We start from the raw sequence: 27,972 nt of genomic DNA on the forward strand, positions 1-27,972 counted from the left end.
GCCGAAGTTTCTGCTTCTCTAGGCCTTATTTGTCCCCAGCTATGGAAAGAGACAATACGGTTGTGTTCAGGCAAAGCACTTTGAAAGGGCTTAAAATTTAAAAATTTAAAAAGACATTATCCAGAAGAGTGCACAGCAAGTGCAGTCATATTTTCCAAACGTGCCCCACTTTTTTTTTTTTTTTTTTTTTTTTGGTAGTGCTTCAGGTCTGATTTTCAGAAGCACTAAGCATTCAGGCCTCCCACTGATTTAATCTGGAACTGCAGATTCTCTGCCCCTCTGAAGAATCAGGTTGAAGGCACCATACTGAAACAGGTCACCCTAAGCCAGACATTTATTTGAAAAGGTTGTCCTAGAAGTTTACGAAGAGCAACACTTAGATATTATTTTTTCCCTTCAGTGTTATAATAGAACAGAAATAGCCTAAAGAGCTCCAACAGATGGAGGAGGACTTTTGATTAAAAAATAAATTCTGACTCACACTTCAGTTTTCTGGATGTAATAAAAAAGTACATGAATATGAATAGCACTGGAGAGAATGGAGTGAAAGTAAAGGGAGGTTATAAGGAAAGGCACTGAAAGAGCTGAACCGATTTACCTGCTTGTTTCAAATGCTTGTCAGGAAAGTTCTGTTTGTTTTTGCTGCAGTGTTGATGAAAGAACAAGACCATTAATGGACCCACGCTAAGTTTTCTAGTGATGGGTTCCTTGTGAAAAATGCTGCTTTTGAAGGATACTTCTAAATTCTGCCTGTTAATAATTTAAAATGGTGGGAAAAAAAACTTGTTCAGCTAAATACTGGAGTTACACTGGGAAGTCACTTTTTTTTTTTTTCCCCTCCCTCAACCCCTCTTTTGAGGGAAAATGTTAATTAAGAATATGAAATACCATGAAAATTCTGAATCTATTGGTGTAGCCAGGAAGTATATTCAAGCAAGTCATCTCCAAGCATTCAGGCCCAATTTTAACATTTTAGAGTAAAAGAGAAAATGAGTAATTAGCATCCTTGACTTCTCACCAATTCTCATCCTATATTAAAAGCAACCCACATGGCAGAAGTGGAGGCAAAAAACACTTTATATAAAAAAAATAAAAAGACTGTGCATGGGTAGGACAGTTCTTCATTAAATATCTTAAAACAAAAGCGCTCTAATTTTAGAAACAGACCTTCACAAGCTTCCTTTATGACAGCTATTCTGGCCTTTCCACTGCAAAATAATCACATAATTGGTGGCTAAACATCTTGAACAAGGACAGAATTTGAAACACACAATATGATTAAAACCTACATTATCGCTGATGTAATATCCCAGAACCTATTATTGTTCTTGGGCTAGAGGAAAGAATCTAATTAAACATTTATTTAATATTAAAATGCAAACTAAAATATCAATGTTGAACAGTAATTCAACAACATGCCAGCTAGCAAATACATATTTTTCACCAAGAAAAATGCATGTATGGTCACAAAAATAGCTTGGATTTCATTTGGAAATGCGTGCTTATAACTGCAGTCAGAACACTGGCATGGCACAAAACCCCAAACTAGCATTTTAAAACAGGAGCTGCAGTTGGGTAGTTACACGTCCCGCGGTGTCGGCTGGAGTTGAGCTGCTCGGTGGGAGGTAAGCTGGCCGCTGTCAATCTCACGAATCCTGGTCCTCGTGATATCAAAGAATTACTCCCTGAACTGTTGGGAGACACCAAATAATTTAGAGCAGTATTTTACAAAGGTAGCCAGAGGCGGCCAAACTAGCAAAACATATACCGATTTGCAGCCAGCCAGCCATAATGAAAGTATTCCTCACAGTTGTTTGTCACAATGGAAAAATATCCAAGTTGTAAGACTTAAAAGAAAAGGATTTACCATATAGCAGCGGTTATAACACTGGTAATTCATGTTGCCTTTTGTATGAAAATTCAAAATTTACTATTAGCTATATTTACAACATAGCATAGATATTTATAAAATGGTGAGGAAAATGAAGTGCAAAAAAGATAACACGGTCATTTTCCAAAAACAAGCTGCCTTTTAGTTTCTTCTTATTATACATTGAATATCATTATTTAAAAATAATTAATATTTCTAAAAATATTACAATACAGGATAAACATCAATTTCTCAACGGTAACAAAAATATGTTTAAAATATAGGTGGCTGTTTGAAGTACAAAATATTGCTGTGTGTAAAGGGTAACATAGTTGTAAAACTACTATTTAGGGTTTATAAAAATACAAAACAATTCTGCATTTACTGAGTGCATAATTATATATTAGTGCAAAAAAAAGCTTATTTGAATTCAAGAGTGAATTGTCAAAGATTTGCAGAGGTACGTAAAACATGAAATCTTTTCAGAGTCATGCGTATTGATCCCAAATCCCTGTTAATCCTTTCCAAGCGATCTTCCAGGGCTTCCTAGCAGTTAAAGAAAAAGAAAGGGGGGAAAAAAAAGGATTTAATAACATACAACAAAATCCAGTGATCCTTCTAAAATTAATATACTACTGTTATTCCTTTAGTATCTAGTAGTATTTTTAGTATCCTTTCTGATATTTTGCTATCATATTCTGTTAGCATCTAAAAACTAGAGCCAGACCTATAGATTTCTCATATTATTTTTTAATGTGTGTGTGTGTGTGTGTGTGTGTGTGTTTGTGGGTTGTTGACTTTTTTTTCCTCCTGCTGCTCCCATTCCTTTTTTTTTTGGCTTGGGCATTTGGAGTCACACCAATAAAAATATATAAACATATAACTATTATTTTTTGAATTATTGTCATAAATCACACTAACTTACACCTTTTACAAGATAATTCAGAGTGCATTTATGATTAAATTGATGTAAATTCCCCATTATCTTTTAATGCTTCAAAGTCTAGAGACAACGTTTTAAACAGATTTGCAATTCAGCCATATTCAGGAACAACTCTCAGTGGAAAGGTAAAATTCCCATAGTAATTGCACTTATATCAATTTCAAAATTTGAACTTTCATCTAAACTATGTGTCCTCAAATTGTGGAAGAGCAACTGAAGAGAACAGTTGTAGGTAAAAGTTTTTGCACCTGATTTAATCTTGCTTGCAAAGTCATTCTTCCAGCAGAACAAGGAATTCGACTCAATGCAGCCTCAATCTAATAACAGAAAATATTTCAGATGTAAATTAGAGCCTCAAGAGCCAATATAAGCCTTCCTAATTAATCTTACACAGAGAGGTGAGCTACATAAGCCACAGATACATGTCCAATGTTGTTCTTAAACAACAACTTATGTTACCATAACACAATGCCACACCAAACTAATACAAAAGTTAATCGTAGAAGTAGACACTCAAGGAGCATTTTGAAGAGAACACTCTTAGTTGCCAAAATAACCTTCCTGGTTTGAAAGGCTGAGTTAAGCTACTGTCCATTAAAGAAGAAAGAAAATTTACTCCAACCCTTCCATCCACACTGTGTTCAAGTTAAAATGACTCTCCTTTAACAAAGTTGGAAACAGTAAAGGACTATAGTGTCAGAAGCAGAGCAGTGAATGATAATGGCACGTTCCCACATTAACGATGGAAATTACGCATGAACTTCAGCCATGCATGGGGTAGGTAATACAGCTATACCCCTCACCTCTCATACAATAACTATGTTTAGTCACAACATTAAAATAAAAAATCATCTTTGCCTGTTGCTTTTCTTGAGTCAGCTCATCAAAAAGCCTCTCTGTTTCAGCCAGAGTCTTCATCCTCGGTGCATACTTGAAGTCTCCCTCACAAGGTGACAGCAATGGCTCATAGTTCTGTGCTACGCTCCTCTCATCCCATGCTGTTGCCTTCTTCACTCCAGGATTGACAGATTCAGCACAAGAGCTGTGTCTGACACCTGAATGCTGCCTTCCTATCAACAAAACAGGTTGCTTTTATTTGTTTTGTAATTGTCTATTAAGTTATTAGATAGGATAGAAAAAGAAAACGAGAAAAAAATGAAAAAAAACAGGAACAGCAGTGTGATCTTGGAGGTATATAAAATGATAGGAAGTAGCAAAGCCTCATTAGCTTGCCTTAAGCAAACTTCCCAGAAGAATGCAAAACATTTGGATGGGTCATCTTTCAAGCAATCTTTATAACACAGCATATTTTTTTTTGTTAACAAACAGATTAATGTATTGTGCTCAACATTTCTAAATATCACCATGTAGACTAGCTGTCATGAAAACACCCATCTCAATAATTACATTAATAAAAACAAAAGCAGAACATTGTGACAAGAATTAGAAAATTAGAAAGATTTGGTTCAATCAATCATTTAAAAAAAATCTTAAACAACTGGCTTTATTATATTTACTCTTTCTGTTACTAAACATTGCATTACAGATAGGAATTTTATTAGTTTGACTGAGTGTGTACATCTTAATATAGACTCCAGTAAGATATGCATTGCATAACTGAGTTAAGCATAGGGAAACATATTGCCCTTCTTTCTCAATTTAATTATTTTTGTTTTTCTGTTGCGTTTGTGCACACACACATATACATAAAAATAAAATCCTGTATGAATGGTATTTCTCAGTCTACAGTAATAAGACAAGATATAGAGGATTTTTAGAAATTGAACCTTATGGAGTAACATGTCAGCTTTCTATTTAAACAGCAGTTACCAATGTGGAAGAAATTATGGTAAAAATGTTTCTGTTGGGAGATAAAGTACATTTTATAAACTCAAAAAAAGAAGTACAAAGAAACATTTTCCCCTGCTTTGGAGGATTACCTTCTGTATCATCTAGCGAGAGAAACTGGAGCCTTTTTCTTGGATTACTGTGCTGTAAAGTAGAGGCAGGACCAGTTTCCAGGTCATCTAGAAGTATATCAAATCTACAGAATGAGAAGCATGCAACAGTTATTCGCTAGAAATGATTTATCAACTGATGCAGTATTTAACCAAGATGGTTAAAGGTAGGACATAAACAAATTGTTTAGAAAACAATTTCCATAGTAGTACCATGTCCCAATACACTCCCAACTTCACATTCCAAAATGCTTCATTCATGTGTCTTTCTTCTGGAATAGGCCAAACCATCACTCCCGAACATACTCAGCTCCCACACAGTCATTCCCAAAACCCAGAGTGGTGCTACACATTTCTTCTTCCTCATACATGTGTCCTACACTTTAATCTTGCAGCTAAGCGTGTTCTTTAAAAGTCTACAACCTTTACCAAGCAAAGACCTCTACAGAAATCATATTACATAGCTCGGTTACCAGAAAATTCAGCTTATGCATCTTCTAACATGCTTATAAATGACGCAATACGTAGATACTAGTTTCAACTTTTATTTACATTTCCTGATAAGCTGCCTGTAAATCTGGACTTACTCCACAAAACAATTCTTTTATAACCTTTTTGTCACCGATCAATGTCATTGCAAGACACATAACAATAAACACAACACTTCTCCTTGGTAAACACTAGATTACAGAAAGCATTCCAGATTTTTCTCGCCATGTTTTAAGAAGTAAAACTTAGGTTTATGTTTAGAAATCTTCACATGACTCAGATTTTCCACAACTTTTTAAATGAACAAAAACCAGCAGGAACAGTATTAAGCCTGCATAAACATACTGCTGCTATTACAATCATCAGAACACAATTGTATTCACAAAATTCATACCTTGTCACTGTGTTTTCATTTTTGCTAAGCAAATGGCTAAATCCAGGAGAGAGGTTTTCTTTTGGAGATCGTTTTGGGCTGTACGTCACAGACACTGGCGCCAACATTATCTCTCGTCTTGCTGTGAGAGACAAAGTACATTCAAGTACCTAAAATTCTCTCTGCGCAGTATTTCCCATTCATGTGATCTTATGTTTACATCTTTAAAGAATGCTTGTCAAAGCTATGTGTTTATTTAAATTATATGACAAGGTCAACACAATACAGAAAAATGAAATTATTGGGTTTTCTATGATTTTAGAGCTTTTTTCCATATTGTCTACTAGAATAATGCAGAAATCATACTTTTATTTTTCTTTCTTCTAGAGCAGCCTTCCATTATTTATATACCTTGTGTGCATGCAAAAAATATGAACCAAACTTCAGAAGAGCACTTACTTGGAGTATTTGATTTCCTGTTTGAAGGAGGAAGGGAGGATGACCTCTGGCCACAAGGGGAGCTGTACCGTTTTGGTCTCTGTTGGTCTTTACCTTTCTCTGGGGACCGGTTAGCAATGCAAGAAGTTTCAACAAATCCAACTGTTTGACGTCGAGTTGTTGCTTCTAATTAAAAATAAAAAGTGACTACATCAATCAATACTTTTTTGATACAAGAACTCACAAATACTCTCTTGTACTCAGCTTTTACAACAATTGCACTTAGACTGCCTCGTGCAAACATTTGTGCTGTTTTACTTAATACTCATTTCCTGCCCATCACATTCACGAAATAGTTTCACTAACTTATGAGAAAGGGTGCTTTGCAGCACAAGGGAAATATGATGTTAAATAACAGACAACGAAAAGCAGGATAAAAGCTTATTTTGGTTAAGAAGCTTGGAGTACCCGCCTGAACCAAGACCATAAGCATTTAAGAATGACTCGATGTTTTGTAACTACAAGGCTTCCCAAATCAACATTATTAGAATGTCTCAGTGCAGTTCCACAATACATATGCCAGCTTTCATAATAACATTCTGATACAGCACTATGGGAACAAAACTAAAATGGATTTAGAGCCAGCCAGAATTCTGTTAGGACTCCATTAACTGTTTATAAATACTACGTTATTCTTAGAAAAAGGACATCAACTACTCTCTAGCTTGAGACCTAACAGCAACCTTTGCATTCCTTCTATTTTAAACAAGCCCCTTAGCTGTATCATTTTGAATTTTCTTAGGAAAACTCCAGAAATTTGCATACTAAAAACCACATTCATTTCACCCCATCACTGAAGATGGATGACCTTTCATGATGAGAACAAAACCAAAAGACATGCAAACAAAGAAAGGCCCATAAAGACAAGCTTAGGAAAATAAAAGTAAATTAAAAAATTACTAGCTGATGAGTCTTCTTTTTCTGTCTGTGTACCCCAATCTTTAAAAGCTTTTCCTTCTCCAAGTTCTTTGAAGGCTTTTATAATTGGTGCTTCTGACATCCCATTTTCTTTCTTTTCAATTGAGTTTGTTGAAGAGTCTTCCTGTGAGGAGTCTTTTTCAGGAGGAGAATGATGCCTTAAAGAAAGAAGCAGGAAGAAAGATCAATTTTTCCAGCTTTATTTCAGCAATCCAAATGCAAGCTGAACAGAAAAAATGGGAGAAATTTATTTTGATCTTTACAGTTGACAAAGCAAGATTTTTAGAGTTGTTCTTAATTTCTGCCAAGAACCTCACACAATTGTGTTACAGACAATCCAAGAATCCAAAATATGAGATAAGCTTGATAATTTGACATCTTCTTCAAAGTAAACAAATACTGACAGAGGCCTTAGCAACTTCTGAGGAAGAAGGTAAACTACCGAGAAATGAAACTACACCTGAAGCTTTGCACTAGCAGCAAAGTCTGGAAATAGGAATCTGGTCAATTTTGAATAAAATTATGTTTTAGAATTGTTCAACTTCACATCACATTGGAGACTGAAGGAAACCTGCTCACCTTGAAGGAATATAGGTTTCTTCTAGTCTGTTGTCTTTCGGGCTTTCCTGGACTTCCAAGGGCTGGCCAGTGAAGATTGAATACTCTGCTCCTGGTATCAGCCACTTTCGCCTGCTGACATCAGGAGTTGCCAACTTGCTGTGGGAACAAAAAACAAACAAACAAACAAAACCTCTGAATTATGAATGGTTTTGAATTTTTCTTGAAAAAAAAAAAAAAAAAAAAAAAAAAAGTATTACTTATTTGTTCTACTTAGAATCAAATAACAAATATACAATAACTTTGTAAATACTGTAGAAAAATAGCAGCTTTTCGGGTCTTTAAGACATAGAAGCACCAAAACAGAAGAGAGACCAACTTCTAACTTCTTTAACATACATTCACAATCCATACCGGAGTATGCATTTTAACTGAACTTCCACACTACTCACAGCATACCCGTACAAACTATAGTTAGAAAAATAAAAAGCAGTAATGAGCCTCTTAAAACAAAGACGTAAGGGCATAAAGAAAACTTATAATGTCTAATTGGACTATTAGATTTTATTCCCAAGATCTTTGCTGAGCATGGAAATCTCTATTCAGCTTAGCAACTGAGACCAGTCTTCATGTAGGAAGACTAGAGACAGTCTGCCAAATAACACGTGTGTTATCTGATTATTATTTTTTTTTAATAATTTCTTGGCATATGAAGTCTTGGGATTACATCACATGTGCTTAATCCAGTTTAGCCTATGGACTGACATCTTTATACATTGTTACCCAAAACACATTAAAGTATTCTAAAGCACGTGACCTGTTTTCATATTATTGGAATATTCACTTACTTGGCACAAGAGGTTCTTAAACGACTTTCAGTAATATGGCGAAGTTTCAACATATTTTCATGTTCTACCTGCTTGAGCTGAGCTTCAAGTTTTGAAATCGTCCTAATGGAAAAGTAGCAAAGATGCATAAGATGATTTAAAATATATAAAGAGACATCATATTTCCTGGAGTTTACTCATTTTTATTCAGATATCCTGAGTAGAGCAGAAGAACAAGAATAACTATGAGATTTCTATCTATCCATAAATACGTAGATAAATATGTGTTTGTATTCTAAGTCAAATAGGTTAGGTGACCTAGCTAGAAAGACAAGACCAGGAGATACTGCTGTGGATCAAAGCGTTCAACTCCTAGGGGCTTTGGGAGAGGCAACCAAATGTTTTTCCTCTTTGAAATGAGGAATCTACGCAAAGGACTCCCTGACTGATTTTAGTGGGTGGCTCCTTCTCCTGTGTGTCACTCAGGTTAACTGCCAATCTGCTGCTCATGCAGCCCACATCTTCAGTGCAATACAATTTTAGGCATTCGCTGCTTGGAGAATAGAAATACAGGGTTTTAGAACAGGATGTAAAAATTGCTTTTTTCCACTTTATGAGTATGGAATGATCCCTAGCTAGCAGCATCAACAGTCAGGCAGGAAAAATAGAAGCACTAATAGAAATACCACACTGAACTTTCTTTCACACTCTCTTTATTTCCTCAACAGTACAATAAAAATTGAAGGCAGTGTATTTTTGGCTCCTTTCTACTCCTTCCTTAAATTCTTGCTATTCATTCTTTCCATTCTTCTTCTTTAAAAATCAGGTGATCTGAGTAACAAAGGATTGCAACACATATGCCTGAAAATGCATTTGCTTTTTCTTATTTTAGTTTTAACTTTACACAGGTTAATGCTTGGTTGCTATGACATTTGGAATGGATTTTGAGGTGAACTTGTAGCCACATCTCTAGAAGAATCATCAAAAACCATGCACAAAAAAAATAATATTTCTAACAGTCTTGGTTTCAGCTGCTCATATAAAACAGGAAAGGAAATAACAGCACATGCCCCCAGAAAAGCACTGAGGGAGATGAACGACATCACACCTCACCCCACTGCAGTTCTACAATGCCTGCCCTAGAGCCCTCTCAGAAGTCCTCTCCTCCCACACATCTCTAAACGCCACTGAACAACCATGCTGTTTTACACCCTTGATTAGGAGTAGCTGAGAAATCCCAAACTGGAGGACACATCCATAGCCATAAAACTCTTGATGGTCACGACTGTTGCCTAGTGCCTGCCCAGAAAGCATAAAGCTCAATACGTATCTGTTCTCCCAACCACGAGACAGATCCAGGCTTCCTGAGGGACATCCATAGCAGGTATTATTTCTGCTATATATGGAACACTTTCTGTCCTTTATTCACATTCAGGAGCCATAATCTCAAATAGTGGACTCCTGTCAGCATCCTCACTCCTAAAAACCTGCATAGAGACTGCTAAACTGAAGATGGGGGCTCCTGAGGAAACAACTTTGGTAGCAAAAGCTTGAGCAGCAGACTGGCTGGGTTATCTGACTGACAACAGAGAGGAAGCAATTGCTCTCACTGGAAGAGGTTGTGATCAAGGAAGTAAAAACACACACCACATTTCTTAGAAAAAACAAGATTCTTCATATTTGTGCAAAGCCGCATAAAGCAACATGAAATACTTCATAAGATGTAATTAAGATTGCAAATATACAGACTTGATAGTCCAGGACTAAAAGTCTGGGCCACAGGCTGTATTTCATATTGTTAAAATAGTAATAACGTTCACATTTACCTTTTCAAATCAGAAATCTGGGTGTTTGCGTCAAGCAATTTGTTTTCAGTTGCATTTAATGTATCCTACAAAGTACAAAAGGAAAAAAGTAATAAGTCTGGAAACTACATAGTGTCTACAGAAGAAAAACAATAACTTAGATCTTGAAAATAATACATTAAATATGCCTTCCTATTTGAAATAGAGTTCCATTACATTTCTTCGGCTTTGACTTCACAGTATTTTTGCTGTCTACAACTAGAACACAATATACTCTAAACTCATTCTTTTTCCCTTTTCAGGGACTCTGAAGATGCAGTAAAAAGCTTTCAGCAAAAAGATATATGGATCTTTCATTTTGTCTTTTTCCTAAATACTTGTGTTAAGTCAGTTAATTCTACAATACATTACAACAGATTTTACCAGCTTGGGTTTTTAATTAACTAGTGCATACTTACCTTTACTCTTTCATGTTCTTTTCCAAGGGACTCATATTCTCCTAAAAGCTAAAACAAACAAAAAAACAAGCACATATGAAGAGTAAACATAACTAACATTTTTGTTGAGTGCTATAAAATAAATTACTTATCTAACATGCTTATAAGCACTATGGGATATACAGAATGCATTTAAATATTATTTGTTAAGCTCTAGCATCTTCTAATCAGAAAAAAAGTTATAGAAGGGACAAGAAATACATGCACAACATATTTCTTATTGTCCTATAATTTATCTTTAAAAGGAACTGAAGAAGCTGAAGTAGAACTCTTCACAGAACAGTAGAACTTTTTCCTGGCTTTAAAGTTGACTTTGTATTTGAGGTTTTATTTGGAAAATAAATAAATAAATAAAGGATTTAAAGCATCATGTTTCTTTTCCTCCTAGTACCCATTTTCCCGAAACGAATCAAACATTCCATAAAGCTGTTACTGAAGAATCAGAAGAACAATCACTTTGATTCAGTCTAAAATTATACATAAAATTAACAGTGATGACTTACAAAAGAGATTCAGTCCATTCCACATAAACTCAGGAGAACAAAAAGTAACTTGTTCTGAAATTATTTTCTACAATACCTCTACAGAAAGATGAGCTAATAGTACAAAGTAATAAAATACCTGAGAAAGGCTACAGCAAATGTTACCACATCACGTACATAATCGCTGCCTTAAATAACTGTTTTTAAATATCTATCAAGTCTGTAGTATAACCTAACACCTAGCCTACAAAGCAGTCTACAGAATATTTCTGTTCCCTCAGATGCGCATTAAGTCTTGGAAAACTACTCAGAGTATGTATACCACTGCAAAAACACCCAGGACTTGCTGTGTTAGTAAGATGCAATGCAACTGTAAAAATCATTTCACATTTTCTTACTTACATTTTGAAACATTTTGTTTTCTTCTTTTAACCTTGCATTCTTATTATCGGATAATTTATAAGCTTTTTCAAATGCTTCCTCTAGATCTTTAAGCCTTGATTTTAGTCTACTGATTGTGTTATCCTTCTCTTTATTATTTGTGCGCATTTCTTCAATACGTTCCTGTAAAACCTTGGAAGTATTACTAACAGCATAAAAACGTTCTCTCCAATCTGTCTGTAGAAGAAAAACAACATTAATTATAATGCTTACCTTGCAGATTTTTAGTTCAGAAACTAAAATCATCTAAACAGAATAGCTCATCAACAGACGTACAAGATTATGTGCATTTCTGTGAGGTATATTCATTTTATATGACTTAAAACATCTAGAGGTTACACCTCCAATCCCAACTTCTTGTCTTGCTTCCCAGCAAAGAAAAATGTCTAAAAGGTGGAATGAATTAGTCTCTCCAGGCATTTAACTTCCATGACAGAATGCCCTGTTCTTTCATCAATAAATTCAACTATGCAGTCATAAACAAACAGGTCTGACCTAGCCAGAAAGGCTGTATAAGTACACTTAAACAGGTAATATTTTTGCCCCAGTGCAAATGAGATTTCCTCTTAATTACACAGCTCTAATTAGAAATCAAAAAGGAAGTAATTAGATTTTTTTTTTAATTGATTCTGGTTTAGAGTGAGACATCAGAAACGAATGACAATATTTAACTATTAAACTTCATTTGGTCTCTATAAAGGATTGTTTATAAACAAAAGTGATTATGATTCAAGCAAGGAGCCTTCAGAAACACGGCTAGGAAAGTCGCCTGTGTAACATACTGGCTGATGTTGTATTAAGAGAAAGGTTGAAAATAAAATACAGAAATACAGATTAGCTTAACAATGAATAAGTACATTCTCTTACCCTTTTAGTTAAAAAGCAACTTGAATTAATATATGTCACCACAAACATATACTTACCACTTGCTTTTCTAGCATATTATTCTTATTTTCAAGGGCTTTTATGCGAGCGCTTGCTTCATTCAGAGCTGCATCTAGTTGGTCACACCTACATGGAAAAGAGAGATAAAATCAAAAATCTCTTAAGCTTTCAAATAATGAATCTACCTTTTATAGCTGCCTTTCCTTCCTCCTTTCCCCTCTAATTTTGGTACCCAGCCTGGGACCTCTTCGCATACTATACAGCTGTTGCAGTGAGCACCCAGCACCTCTGCACAGAAAGGCTGCGGTGCTCAGAGGGCAAGCAGCAAAGCGGGAACATTTGCTCAGAACCATCTGGAGTCTGTGCACAAGAGCTCCACGACCAGAAGCAGCTGAGAGGCACCAGAGTGGAGTTCCACTTGAGCTAATTGATGATGCTGTGTGATAATTAATGACTGAAAGCATACCACAAGCTTCTTGTAACTCAGTAAATGACTGCTCAGAAGTCACTTTTAATAGGTAGAACCCACTACTGCTAAAAGAGAAGTACGGAAGAGACCCAGCTACCCACACAGTTTTTTAATTACTCCGAACGCCATAAATTTTGCAAAGTATTTTAACTGTCTAAATTTTTAATATGTATTTTGACTGGCAGTAATGATATAAAATCACATTGAACTTCTACAGCAGTCACCCAAGTGGCACCAAGTACACAGGCGAGGCACACAGCCCCCGGCAGTAATATCTGGTCAAAGAGCACTGACTAGTAAATTGGCTTTATAAAGCTACCAATAAATTCAAGACTTTTCCTGTAACATCTGGAAACATCTGGTAGTTTTGATGTGAAAGATAAAGAGGGATGATGTTCATCAGCACGACAGGCAAGTATTATCTTATGACAGCGATACTTCCATTACAGATTGCTCAGGACTACCTCAGCCTGCCAGCCAACTGCTTTTGAGCAAAACTTATCCTACCTTCAGCAAAAATCAGGTCAAACAAGACCTCTGGTCAAAACATCCCACTTATCACCTAGCAGTCATTTTAAACCAATCTTAAAAAGATGCATTAAATAATGCAAAATGTGTGTTTAGTAGTAAAATATTAGTATCATAGATGCATGAAACATTCAGAATTGAGGAATGACAGACATTGCAAGATATTCTACACAAGCATATGTAGTTTTTAAAGTAGAAATAATACCCTGTAACAGAGAAAGAAAAAGATGGATAAACAGTACCTGTCAGCAAGATTTTGATTGATTTTCTTCAAATCTTCAGAAGAAGCAGCTTTATGGCTTGCCTCTAGCTGCTGTTTTAAGCTATGTATCTCAGCATCATAGTAAGCTCGTAGATCAGCTATGTGTCGAGCATGTTTTTCCCTCAAGTTCTGCCTAATCCTATATTCAAAATTAAGAACAAAAAAAAGTTTCCAGCTATCAACATGACCCCGCATTGCCAGATACACTGACTCAGATGTAATGAACTCAGCACATCAATATCTCTTGCAGAGCTTTGTTACAGTCAAATTGAAGCAAAGGAAATTTGTCATCTAAAGCAGTGGTGTCAGACACCCAAGGCCGGCATGGAAGCATTCACATTAATAACACAAAGCTTAACTCCTTCTCTCCTTTTCTACCCAGCAGAAAATATGCACAAGAAATTAACCAGGAAACACACAAATTGAACCGTCTTGAAACAGTCAAGACCCTCTGCATAAGCCCTCACACATGGAATATATGCCACATTTGCTTGTCACTGCACAAATCACGAGAGCCTCAGTTGTGATTGGGGGATATTTATTTTTCCTAAGTACAGTAATTCTGGGCTTATCCTACCATTTGACTCTTAATTAGGAACCATACCTATGACAGAACTTTGAAATTCTCTACCTAAATCAACACCCTCATACAGCCTATGAATTAAGCATATACTTTTATTTTAATGTATAAACAGAAATAATAAAAATTAAAATATGGAAAACTGTTTTGTGTTCCAGTTAAGGCTCAGATATTCATGGGGATCAAGGAAGACAGTACAAACACCGTGCTTTAGATTAAATAGTATGGTCTCAAAGGCATTTATAACAAGTGGAAAATAACTGTTCTATCTCCATGCCATTTGTACTTCAGGAAGAAGAAAAAGAAAGAAAAAAAAGCAATGCCCAGCTACATTCTAAGCTCACAGAATGTGCATGTTTTGTTCATGTCACCAGTACTGTTCTTTCATGAAAGAACTAACTTTAAAAAAAAAAAAAGAAAAAAAAAAAAAACTTACTTTGACATTATCACAGGATCTTCAACAGATGCCACTGAAAGATTATATTCTGGTAAACTGTTGTCAGCACACTGAGTAACAGAAGATGGAGTTAGAGTTAATGTTTCTTCCTCCTCAGTGTTGAGTAAAATATCACTATTAGCATCGGTATATGCCATTGGAAAAGGACAGCTGGCCTTGTTTTCATTTGGAATTGCGTGATTTTTCCAGAGGTCCAAATGCACAGCTCTGCTACCAGCAGGATATTTCGGGGAATCATCACACTGAGATGAATTGCTTGTCCGTGAAAAAGAGTCTGTATCACAATGACTTGAAAATCCAGGTTCTGCCATAGAGTCTGGAGAAAAAGGAGTAGTCTCTTCAGGAATATTGAAAAAGCAATGGCCTGGATTCTGCTGACCAGGTTTCATGTGCAGGGTTGGGTCCAACGTCAAGATCTAGGAAATAAGTTACAATACTAAAAAGAATTGTTTTAACTTTTGGTCATGTAAATGGAATTAATCTGTATACATTAGTCATCCATACAATGTATTGCAGGAATTACACTGAATATTACTACGATTATTTGATATTGACAAGCAAGTGCAAAGATGGAGAAATCTGTAACAGCTCAGAAGATGATACATCTACCCAATGCTTGCAACGTGTGTTTCTCAGTTTCTGGTACGAATAAATGATATATCCAGCATCTGTAGCTGTCCAGAAAATTTCAGCCATATATATAAACGAATTAGGATGTTTGCTTGCAGGCTACAGCAATAATATTGTGCAGTTACTAAAATCATTTTGTGGATTACATAAACAAGACAGTCACTTATTAGCCCCTGCGTAGCCTTGTACATTACATACATGAGGAAAATCTAAAGGCTATGTCCTGGATCTGGGTATGGAAACAGAATTAATAAAGAATACTTCCACAACCCGTGCTTATTCACTTTCTGAGGTGGAAGAAACTTGTCTTGTAGGAAATAATAAGAAAACCCTGCTTCTGCAACTGCAGTCCCACGTGCATTTCATCAGCTTCAGCAGATTCACCCCTGTGTCACCTTCAAGGGTGTGCTGCAAAGGTGCTCCTTCACCCAGAGTGTTCTCAGGGGTTCTTTTCAGCTGGATCCCCTCCCAGTCTGGCTCGTTGCACAGTTGCAAAAATTGCTGTTCCAGCACAGCACTGGAGGTGGCAGCAGGTGCCGATTAATGTGAAAGCAGCCTGTAAAACCTATCATATCTTCAAACTGAGATGTGGAACAAAGATAATAATGTTACCTCTGGTGGGTGACTTGACTGAGAAGAAGGCATAAAATTCATGTCTGGCAGCTGCTTGTTTTCCCTTTGTCTCTTCTGATAAATATCCTTCAACGACGATAGCTTCATTTCATCAGCAGAAGATGACTGAAGGAGGTAAAATTGCTACATTAGTCTTGCTGAACACAACCCTTCATCCCCAATTACTTTTTTTTTGGCTAATGAAACAGTTCAGAAAAAACAAAGGCTCTATTCAATGCACCCAATTTAAAGAACTGTCGTTAATGAGGCAAATACACCTTTAATACACTAGTTAATCTCTTCTTGTCTCTTACACCATTTCCTTTAGATGACAGAAGGTCAGTAAATTCCAAGTGGAGGTAGCCAGGGTAAATGAATAATGGAGACAGTGAGCTAACAAAAGGAGGCTTCACAGAAAACTTCTTTTCTGAAGGGCTGATTCTTTCCATTTGTAGAAAAGGGGAAAGATGACAAATATAACACAACTTTTAGAACATGAGCAAAGTTTACCTGATCTGGTGATACTTTTGTGGAGAAAACATCAGTGAACTCATTTCTGAAGTTCTCTGGTAAAGAGTGATACATGTCCTTTTCATCTAGTTTCCAGTACGAAAGTCCTAATGAAAAGAATCATTGGAGAAAAAAGGTTAAAATTTCAATCTCACTCCTATGGAGATGGAATCCCCAAAACCATTAGAAAGATGTTACTCTGCCAACGAACAAGAGTAGTGTATTAATCACTAGCATCTATTGCTTAGGGATTTTACTGAAGTATTTGTTAGCAGAAGTTACAAAAATCTCAATGCCAAACACAAGCAACATACATTATCAGTATTACATCACACAGCATCGCTAATTAAAGGCGCAAATTAGTGAAAATATAGATATACTCTTTGGTGTTCAAGGTCATAGCCTCATTTACAATAAACTGCCACATTTCTAACAATGCCAGTATAGCTCTTAAAACTTATAATGCCGAAGGAATAATTCTAGACAGCCACTCAAGGTTACAAACTCTTCAGGCTGGTGCTCACCGTAACATGCAAAAAGACAGCCTACCGGGACCCACCTACTGTGGGATGGCACAAGAGGAACATTTAAACAGTCTTTATCCCACTTCAGTTTCTTATATGTGTGGTTGTGTAGAAGAAATATACATCATTTGCAGGGCTACGTCTCCGTATCCCTGTTTGTTACTGAAGTGGATCCACCGTGTTATGATCAAAATACATAAATTAGTTGTTTGGCTTTGACAAAAAATAAAATAAAATAAAGCAACCAATAAAACTGTATCAGCAATACCATACAAAACTACCCCCCAAAAGAACAGAAGCAAAACCACACTAAAACAAAAAACAACCCCCTTCACTCACACACACACCCCAACATAAAAAATAATAATAATCCTCACATTACACACTGCATTATTTTGTTCTTGTTTATTCACAGAACTACTGAATCACTCCTTTGGCTTACAGGAATTCTGCTTCTATTACCATGCACTCTTGTGATTACTAAACCATCAGTGGTGCTAATATTTTTAAAGGTCATTTTATCCCCTACCATGATTTTAACAGTAATTACATTATGAAACAATTTTAAATACAAAGCTCAGCCTTGAAGCATCGAGAAATTTAAAGAAAAATAAAATTGCCCAAAGCCCTGCATCTGCCAGCAGTGATACACAGGAGCCACCATCAGTTTGAAGCAAGACCATGAGCAGCAGAATTATACTATATCAAAAATTAACAGTTTTTCTGTGCTTATACCCTCTGTACCTCTCCAGAAGTATTGGAGGTACGTTCTAGTAAGCTCTAAAAACACAAATCAACAGAAAAGGAAATTTAAGGAAAAGATATTAACAATACCTGAAGCTTCGGACACTAAGGAATTTGGGCTTTCAGTTGGTTGATTGAGGTAAAAAGTGTAAGGTGGCAAAACAGAATCAGTAGAGTTTGTCTAAAATTAAAAGGAGAACACAAGCTTTTAACAAAAACTGCAAGGCAAGAAAAAAAATTGAGAGTCTAATTTAAAAAAACTGCATGTAGATGCTGTTAGCCTTTTTACACAAAGGGATTAAACTTAGTGATGATGATCCAAACCTATACAATTTATTTTAAGGGCAATCAAAGCCAGAAGGGGGAACCAAGATAAGCCATATAATTAAATGATGCTGGTAGCTTCTAATTCATGTGCCAGTCCACTTATTTTTTAGATGAGGTATTATAAAAATACACTTTTTGGATAGTCACCTAAACCTTCCTGCTCCTTAAAAGGTGCAAGTATATAGAGGGATGATGACTTACCGATAGTGTTACTCCTTGCTCACCCTAAGACTGGAATTTCTTATATTCAGCTGTTATGCCTCCACCTACCACAAATCAGGAGGTAATATTGTCTAACATCTCAGATAGACAAGATACTACATACCCCCTGTGTAAGATACTACATAGCCTCCTCCTCTCCACTCCAAACTTCCGCCTTCCCTTCACTCCAAACTTTTTAGGAGCTAAAAAACTTTCAGCTAAAAAAAAAAAAAGTTTAGAACTAGAGTACAACTTTTTGAATTATGTAGGGTATTACCTCAAGGCTATTTTGTCCCTTTTGATGTTTTTATTAAGGTATTCTCCTTTGTCTAAGGAGGAAGAAAGGAACTTGAAGGGGCAACAACTGAATTCTTACAAAGGAACACAAAGATTTTTTTTCAAAATCTGTGTTTCTGACACTAATTTCCATTAGCCAATAGTGTTTGCACTGACAATAGAAGACTAGAAAGAGCAAATACAAACTGCTATGATTACCCTTTCTGGATCACCCTCAAAGTGACCACAGGAAAGAAAACTGACCCTGCCTTGTATCAAGTGATTCATATTTTCTAGCTCTCCTATTCTCTTGTAGGTGAAGCCTTTCAGAATTTCAGGAATTATTTCCTTAAAAATAGCATACAGATGCTTGTGACAATTAATATATTCAAACTAATTCAAAAACTTCAGTTACATGTATGATGAATACTCATGCAATCATGTTGCATAATGTCCTTTTGGGTCAGAAATGTTATATATGGTTAAACTTCCCAAAATAATTAGATTTATGGACATACAGAAGGAAATATTTAATCACAGAGGGTGGGGAAGAGGGAAGGGACACACAAAAAAATAAAATTCATCTCAAAAGAAGCATTTTGAGCCAATTCTGCAATCGTGGCAATAGGCATTACCACAAATAGTTCTAAAAAGCCAAAATTTCTCCTAAACTTCTATTGTGTGGGTTGTTTTTTTAGTAACCAGTGCTGTAACTGAATTTGGAGTAGTTCATTTTAGCCAAATCATGACCATATAAAAGCATAAAATTTATTATTCTTACAGAAACAATACAAGAAAAAAAAAGTTTGGATTTTAGCCTAAGAGTTTGCTAAAAACACACACACACACAAAAAAAAAAAAACACTATTAGTCCTGAACAAAGTGGCTAATGTCTCAATATGCAAAAAGTTTAGCAGCTTGCATTAAATTCTGTATACCAAAAGAGACATCAACAGCTGAAATGAAGACAACATTTGTAAAACAAAGATCCTTTAAAAAAATGACGGGACACAATAAGTTACCATGACCTGATGATTTAGTTGAGAATGTGACTGTTATCTCTACAAGGAAAGAACGTGTGCCACTGAGGCAAGTTAAAAAAAAAAAAAAACTAGGCAAGGAATAAAATAAGCCAAAATAGCAGCGTTGAATAGGCATAGAAGGATCCAAGTCGTAAACTCTGCCCACATGAACTTTAGACATATCAATGGAAAAACCACTACTCAGATGCTCAAGGCAAGCAAAACAAATTTCAAAAATTTCAAATTTCAAAGCAAACACTGAATCAGACCATACTATAACTCTAAAAACTAGGAGTGACAAGAGTAAAAATTTAAAAATAAAACTAAATCGGAAGGCGACTTACATTCTCCAGTGGTAATTTCTTTGCTTGTTCATTTCCTTGCATAGAGGCTACTTGTACTTCTTCTGCATTTATTCTTTTGGGTTGGTTTTGTTTCAACTTTTGTGCCCATGATGTTAAAGACTTACTAGATGATAAGAAACACACATATATACCATAAACATATATTCCCTTTTTCAATGGAGAAATGATCCCTACAGAAATCAACTTCAACAGAAAGAAGGAAGAGAACGTGCACATCAATGGCATTATGATCTACCTTGTATGTTGAGATAACACATCTCCAAAACCAATCCTCTAAAGAAAGCTGTTTCTGTGTTTCCTAACATAGTAGCAAGACAAGTTCATTTTCACAATTCTCTGTTTTTCCAACAGACAGAGCGTTTTTATCTCTGCAAAATACTATCACGGATTCGCAGGCAACATGCTGCCCATGTGAGCTTTGATATTGGTCACGGCTGTATGAAGCCACTGCCTTTATAGTCTAGCCTGACAGGGAGAGTTGAAAATTCTCTGCAAGTAGAGCAGAATTTGGTCAGTTATTATGGCTTACAGATGAGCCAAAGTAACTCAAAAAAAAAAAAGTTTACTAGATCCACTCACCTTTTGGACATAACAAAAGAAAAACAAAACTAAAAACAAAATAACAACAAAAATAGAAAAAGTCACACATTTGGCTGTTGTCTGATACAAATTATTACTGTAATACATTCATATAAAATAGCAAAAATGGCTGAGTACCACAGCAAAATGCGTCATGTAAAATTGGTAATCAGCACCTAAATTTCCGTGTGTAGATAAAACAGTATATGCAAACTTTATCTTAGCTCATGCTTACAATAAGGAGAGTTTTGTATTTTTCTCCCAACATATCTACAATAGGTAAACACTGCAGAAGCAAATATGCATCACACAGAAACGTCAGACTAAAGAAACACATTTATCTACCAAGTACCTAGGTTTTTTGGGGGGTTCATGTGTTTACTTTTGCTTTTTTAGTTCTTACCATCAAGAAGTTCCATTCAGTTCTTACATATTTCTAGTTACCAAAAGGCATTTACTGAGTGAGGACTGTATAATAAATTAACAAATTTGGAAAGTTTACCACTTACCTGCTTTTTCTTCCACATTGCGCTTCATTTACCTGATGTTCACATTCAACAGGAAAACCTAAAATATCATTCCTTCCTGATGAGCAGTTTTCCTCTATTTTTTTTGGTAAAAGTTCTCTTGTATTTTGAACAGTGGCTACAGCTGCATCACTCTGCAATACTGCTGCATCACCCTGTCCTTGAGAAGTTTTCTCCGTGCAGTCTGTGCACTTGACAACGTCATTAGATTTGCTAGCGTTCAATTCAGAGGCAGAAAGGGTGCCATACCCACTGTTCATCGAAGCGTCATTTGCAAAACATTCCTGATACAGATCAGATGCATTTGGCTGAGTTTCTGATTCATTAGATCTAAGCTGATTGACAATGCATTCATTTTCTTCAGAGACTTCAGATTGCATCCCCATTTGACTTCCTATTGACGAAAAAGTGTCTGTAACCTTCACAGGCAAACTTCTGCTCTTGCCAACACCCCAATTGCTGATCTGCAGTTTCACTAACTGCCTTATTTCATCCTGAATCAGCTAAAGAATAAAAACAAAAGGCAAAATTCCCATGAGATCATGCTACAAGTCGTATTTATATCTTGATCCATCTTCAATTCACGTTATTAGCAAGGGAATTAGTGCGTTTATTTCAAACAATTCCAATTTTTCAATGCGTCCACATCTCATGCATAAAGTAGATATATGCATACTGTGCATAACAGTAAAAGGTGAATGGTAACAACTCAATATCCAAGCAGTGAGTTACAGGTCTCAGGAGTCATTTACTTATATAAAAAACCATGCATGCGTGTATTGGCCACATGCCTTCAGAACTACAGTTACCTATCAGCCACCTAAAGAAATACCAGTTATCTAGGCATATCATTAGAAGTGGACAAAGTCATTGGCTAAATCAAAGTCTAAAAGACTTTTCAATTTGGATTTACATATTTGAAGATTGTAAGGATGCTTTAATGGAAGAATAAACCATTACTCTGTTACACAAATAGGAATAATGTACCTCTGTAAGATTATTCACATAAAACGTGGCTTCAAAATAGCTGATTTAAGTAATGCATTATTGGGTAGTTCATTTAATAAAAATATTTACAGTTTGATTTATTGGTTTTTGGTCTCTGATAGAGTGGAGAAAACCTATAAAAAGGTCACTTGAAGAGACTTAACAGGTTATTTACTTTTTAGTCTGCAATGCCTGCAAAGAATTATTTTACATATTTATATATATATAAATATATATATGCATATATGAACTAATCTACTATACTGAATTGTTTAGTGGTGTACTAGTATACTGAAATAACTAATTTTTCTGTCAAGGGCTATGAAAAGACTTCATGCTAGTGCCCACAGCTGTGTCCTTTGACCAGGGAGCTGCACTTCTGCAGAGCAGTGCTGCAGTTCCTGAACTCTCTGGGGGCGCACAGCTCTTATTACACATTACAAGACCAGAGTATATGGCAGTTTTCAAGAATACATTTCAAACCAATTTCTCCCTGGTAAAAAAAACTCAACTTTCAATAATTTTAAGAACATGAAACTCTAGTACTGCTTTATTCACAGAACTACAGGACATTACTCAGATAAGAATAGCAGGTGCAAAGCACAAATTGATCAAAAATCATTTGTTCTTTTAAAGTAAGAATTATTTTTTTAAAAAGGCTTAATTCTAAAGGAACTGACGTGCAATGCTAGTCAGAATCAAGCCTTGTATGTTCTACAAATTTGCAAAACTATTAACAACTGAATTTCAGGTCAGTCTTCCTGTTAAAAAAAAAAAAAAAAAAAACAGGGATGACATTTCTGCAATAACAAAGTTTTTTGGTGATTTGAATCATTTTGTTGAAGAAGGTAAGGAAGGGAGCATAAAAGTGAAAAAACAGAGTTGTGGGTGGAAAAAACTGATCAGATTCCCTGCTGGCATTTAATCTTTGTCAATAGTACTTTGCAGGAAAGGTGAAAGACTATTATTCTAATTAAACAGTACTTCTACTTCTCCTTGTATAGTCACAAATAGTTCCAAGAGAAGAAAAGACCTAGGAAAATGAGATTTCAGAAATTTGTATAGAGTTTGGGGATTATAGGTAGCTTTCTTATGTTTTTGAATCTTCTTCAATAAATCCTGATCTTAAGATGATATGCAGTTGGTGACAGGATGTCATTAGCACACTTGTATTTTACTGCATAATTCAAACCAGCTGAGGGCTGACCCCAGCATAATTCCAAAATGAACTCAAGGTCTTTTGACCCATTTTTTGTTATGACAATGTATTTTCGTAAGAACAGTTGGTCTTGAAGGACAGCATAGAGCAAGTCTTATCTCAGAGCCATGTCAATGCTAAAGCAGCGCCTTGCTCTTTGACCCCAAATAGTAGGTTATTAATTTGAAGTTTTATTTTTATTATTACTAGAACATGTTGAATCCCCTGTGTTTTAGAAAATTCACTAGCCTACCAGTTTAAGTTTGAAATAGTTCCCTCTAGTTTACCTAATGCATTCATACAACTGAAAATACGTTACAGCCATTGATTTTTACATTTAGTGTGGCAGTTCATGCAGTTAGTTAAGTCCCTGTGGATACCATGAACTAAACTCTTCCAGAGGTAGCCTTTCCTATTAATAAAGACAAAAAACAGCAAAGGCAACACAATGGATTAGTCAAGACTACCATTAGCAACAAGTGAATCAAACCACTACAGTAAGAGGAAAAGAAATATGAGGATAAGGAAACACTGGTGGGACAAAACCAACAAGATGGGAGAGAAAAGAAAGAAAGGTGGAGGGGGAGAAACAGGAGATAGGATAAAAGGACAGTACCTCTTGTTAATTCAGTTCAGGAACTGTTGATTACTACTAGTGTAGAGGGCATCAGGAAAGGGAAGGGAAAAACAGCAACCAAAATGATGAAGACATTAAGCATTATATAGTTAGAGAATACTGTCTTTTATACATACATATACATTTCTTCTGGTTTAATGGATAAATACACTTCAGCAAAAACGTGAATCTTCATGTGAGCCATCTGTCTTTCTTAGAGAGGAGACTGTTTAACCAAAGGGTGAAAGAGGTGTTCAGCTATTCCAGTGAAAGTCCTCCTGTGCTATATACTGTCTAGACTAGGGAATCACAAGTTGCACAACAGTTTCTGATGAAAAGAAAACTGCATTGTTTCAATGTTAGAAATGACACAGTCTAACAGATAACATAAAACAGCTTGTACCTACAAAGTCCAATTATCGTGTGGGCGTTCTGAACCGTTTTTGACAATAAACGCCTGAAAACAAATAATCCAAGAATCCTCAATTCTGAAATGGTTCCTACCAGTTACTTGTTTAATTAGCCAAGGCTATCTCAACTATATACACTGTAAATTGCCAGTCCAGTCCCAGTAACTGGCTACCTGAATTGCCAGGCCCAGTACACTTACAGGAATGGAGGGGAGGAAAAAAAAAAAAAGGAAAACAAAAAGAGAAAAAAAGTGCCCGACACTGTAGTGTGCTGTTTTGCATGGCAGTTGGGAAAGAAAGAAAGAAAAAGAAACATTTAACCTAACCCACCCACACGAACAAATCACTACTCACTTGGATTTGGTGGTGGAACTGTTCTTGCTGGGCAACTATTTGTTCCTGGCATTGCTTTTCTACCAGTCTCAATAACTGCAGCCACCTTGTCTATTAAATCACAAAGTAAAATAATTAAGGCGTAGTCATACGGAATCTCTTACCTTCTACTCTAGTTACATAATGGTTTTGCAATCTTATACTTAAGCACTGACATAATACAAATTTTATCACTCTGGTTGTGCACCCCACAATACATACAGACCCCTGTCACATCAATCACAGCAAACAATTCACTATAGACATACTCACTGGAAAAAAAATCCTTCTACGCAAAAAGATAGTACATCTCTACAATTAATTTTGGCTTTAAAAAAAAAATGAACAAGGGAAGTGAGTTATTCTATTAAAAAAAATAATAATAACTTAAAAGAAAACACAGATGGCAGAAAAATACAATTGAAGTTTGGAAAGGCAGGTTCCAGTTCAATAAGATCCAGGCAATCTTAAAATTGGTAATTAAGTATCCTCACGTCCAGTGAACCACTTGCTCCAATACAGAAAATCTTCCTTTCAACAGTTCAGCCAAAGAAAAAGATGTATAACTGTTTAGTGAAAACTAAAAGATAATAAATAAATACATAGTGTTCCTAACATGTGGTAAACTCTGAATTTTTATAACTAGTTTTATGCTAATGTTTATGGAGCCTGGTATTTGATGCCTAGGACACAGGACATAAAACACGTGCCTAAATGCAGATATCTACAATCTTTTCTTGGAGCTGTTAAAGAGCACCAAATTAAGCATCTGTCAGAAGACATTTTATTGGAGCGCAGCCAGAAAGCTCAAAAATTCAGCAAGAACCAGCCCATGGTGTGGAAACTTGATGTTCCCTGCAGAGACTAAAAATAATGATAAAATATAAAATTTAAAAAAAAAGGGGAAAAAGGGATTGTGAAAATCAGCTCATTGCACCAAGATAATGGTTTTTGTGTTGTTTTAAATCTGAAAACGAACTAATAATCTATACCTCTTTACAAACAGAATAAATAAATGATGCAACTGAGACAGACATTTTTAGAAGAAAAAAAAACAACTACTTTCTAGGATCTCTTTAGACTTCATCTTGAAGTGCTGAATAGAGGTTTAAAATTTTCAGTTCAAAAATTTGCAACTGCTGTCTTAACACTGAAAAAAACATTCATGCCAGAATTGTAATTGTAGAACACTCATACATAAAAAGCGAAGATGAAATCGCAACAAAACCCATCCACATGATTAGTTCACAGCACTGTAAAAGCATTTGTCCCATCACAAAGGACAAAGATGTATTTAATCTCTCACTGCTAAACTGTACTATCACTAGATTCATCTTCTAAAAGGCAAAGCTGATACATTAATATTTTTTTCTTCTTTGATATAAACATGAATATCAAATACCTCACAGTTCTTCACAATTTCTGAGTCAGCATTTCCAACACTCTGGATATCTCGCACGAAGGAGGAAAGCAGCTCAATGGAACCAGGTATTAACGAGGACCTGCTATTCCCTGAGTAACCAGAAACTCCATTGGGATTGGACGAGGGACTTCTGGCGAAACATGAGGAAAAACATTTCAATTATTTATTGTGCCACCTGTCCAACATAGTGGCCAAAATAATATGCTACAGACCCTATACAATCATAAAGGAATTATATGCTTAATTTACATTTGACCTTAATCATGCTGAAAAAAGCAACATCCATAAGAATGAGGTTGTTTTTCAAGAAAGTGTCTCAGAATCTACAGTGTTATCTTACATACCATTTAAACCCAGGAGCTTTCCAAGACAGCATAATCAGCACAAATGTTATTGCTCACTAGTACAAATGTCAATAAAGACAGTTTTTCATCAAATCTGTATGCTTCTTCATAGATTCTAAGGTCCTCAGTTTACAGATATAACCTGAGAAACAACGAGTTACAAAATTCAAGACTACTGCCTCATTTTGAGAAGCTGCACAAGCAGTAAGTGACTTGTAATTCTTATCTCGGCACATCAGCCAAGGAGAACTACTCCTAATCTGACACTTGGGCCGTTAGTCTATATTTGCCCTTCTTATTCATTGAATATATCTTAGACATCGAAAAGAAAAACAATTCCCTCCCCATTCTAAGATGCACAAGGCAACAGAAGTTACAAAGTTTAAGGAAGATTTTAACACTTTTTTCATTAAGGCTTTTCTCATTAAACATTTTACCTGCAATTGTAGAGAAAACTAAAATATATTAGAGTATTACATATTACTTCACCTCAGTAACAATGATATATCAAGCATGCTACATATGAATAACAAAAATAACAGAAGCATTTGTTAGTAATGCCTTCAACGTATCATTTACCTGTTACAATTCAAATTGCAAACAGAGCTGTGGGTATTTCTGACATCAGACTCCACAGAAGCTGAAGGGACTTCTTGCACAGCATTCACCAAGTCATGGTTTTCCATATCTTATGTCCCAGAATGAAGTGACCCTGCAAACATAAAGAATTAAGTTATCACCCTCCTATTTTAAAAAGTCATTGGACTTTGTTGTTTGAAGAAACAGAATTTGATTAAAGCAGCATTTTTTTTCAGCCAAAGCACCCCAGGAAATGCTGGCATTCCAAAACAGTCTCCTCCTGCCCTGTGCTATGCCTGCAAATAGCTGCTAGTTGGTCAGCATTGTAACTGCTGTGGCTCCTCTAACTCAAAAAGAAATCCCCATCACACATCGAAGCTGGGACATAAGGGGGGTGTCTCTGAATCCCAGTAGAGCAAAGTTGTGGAGTTTATTTGTCTAAAATCTGGGACTGCACAGTCCATTTTTGAAATTTGCGTGAAGCACAATTAGAGAACGGGCCTGTTGTCAATGCATTTACATCTGCAGAAGGGGGCTCTGTGCCTTCACTGCACTGAACACACTCCTCAGAAACAAAATCAAGAACTACTGAGCTAGGCTGCAGCTCACCCATTCTACCACAGAGTTATTTGAACACTTGTTTTATTCTTACTGTAGAACGTCAATTCAAAAATGCGTTAGAACTGGTTTGAGAGAATTCATTGTCAATTGGTAAAAAAGAAAAGGAAAGTCAAACAGGAATCACACTTAAAAACACCATAAATAAAATACAAGCATACAAAACACTTGAGCAACGGACTTAGTGCCCAAAGCAGCAGTTTACAAGAACAACAGCATAAAAACATGCTTCCAGTATCCGTAATTTCATCAAAAATAAGGCTTTGAG

At 35.8% G+C, this 27,972-nt stretch overlaps 1 protein-coding gene across 1 annotated transcript; it reads right to left on the bottom strand.

Moving 5' to 3' along the window:
• Positions 1 to 1,059: 1,059 nt before the first annotated feature.
• On the bottom strand, positions 1,060 to 27,215 carry MPHOSPH9 (M-phase phosphoprotein 9). Its single transcript, XM_032199227.1, has 23 exons — positions 27,087 to 27,215; positions 26,143 to 26,293; positions 24,723 to 24,812; positions 21,140 to 21,660; positions 20,031 to 20,154; positions 17,951 to 18,041; positions 16,593 to 16,699; positions 16,083 to 16,208; positions 14,820 to 15,256; positions 13,784 to 13,942; positions 12,583 to 12,670; positions 11,621 to 11,836; positions 10,698 to 10,745; positions 10,261 to 10,325; positions 8,456 to 8,557; positions 7,629 to 7,766; positions 7,032 to 7,207; positions 6,093 to 6,257; positions 5,655 to 5,775; positions 4,754 to 4,857; positions 3,672 to 3,883; positions 3,062 to 3,130; positions 1,060 to 2,416 (listed from the first exon to the last, which is right to left on the bottom strand). Exons 1-23 carry the CDS (start codon positions 27,191 to 27,193, stop codon positions 2,315 to 2,317), a joined length of 3,519 nt encoding a protein of 1,172 aa, XP_032055118.1. The 5' UTR covers positions 27,194 to 27,215; the 3' UTR covers positions 1,060 to 2,314.
• Positions 27,216 to 27,972: the final 757 nt, after the last annotated feature.

This window comes from Aythya fuligula, chromosome 17 (genome assembly GCF_009819795.1).
Source record: "Aythya fuligula isolate bAytFul2 chromosome 17, bAytFul2.pri, whole genome shotgun sequence".
NCBI lineage: Eukaryota > Metazoa > Chordata > Aves > Anseriformes > Anatidae > Aythya > Aythya fuligula.

What these genes read in the sequence shown, in the direction of transcription:
- MPHOSPH9 (XM_032199227.1), bottom strand. Translation starts at nt 27,193, where the DNA reads ATGGAAAACCATGACTTGGTGAATGCTGTGCAAGAAGTCCCTTCAGCT. An exon ending in AGTTCCACCACCAAATCCAA is followed by an intron (nt 21,661 to 24,722) that starts GTGAGTAGTGAT and finishes TTTATTCTTTAG; the next exon opens with CTGATTCAGGATGAAATAAG. An exon ending in AAAACAAAATGTTTCAAAAT is followed by an intron (nt 10,746 to 11,620) that starts GTAAGTAAGAAA and finishes TGTTTGTTTTAG; the next exon opens with CTTTTAGGAGAATATGAGTC.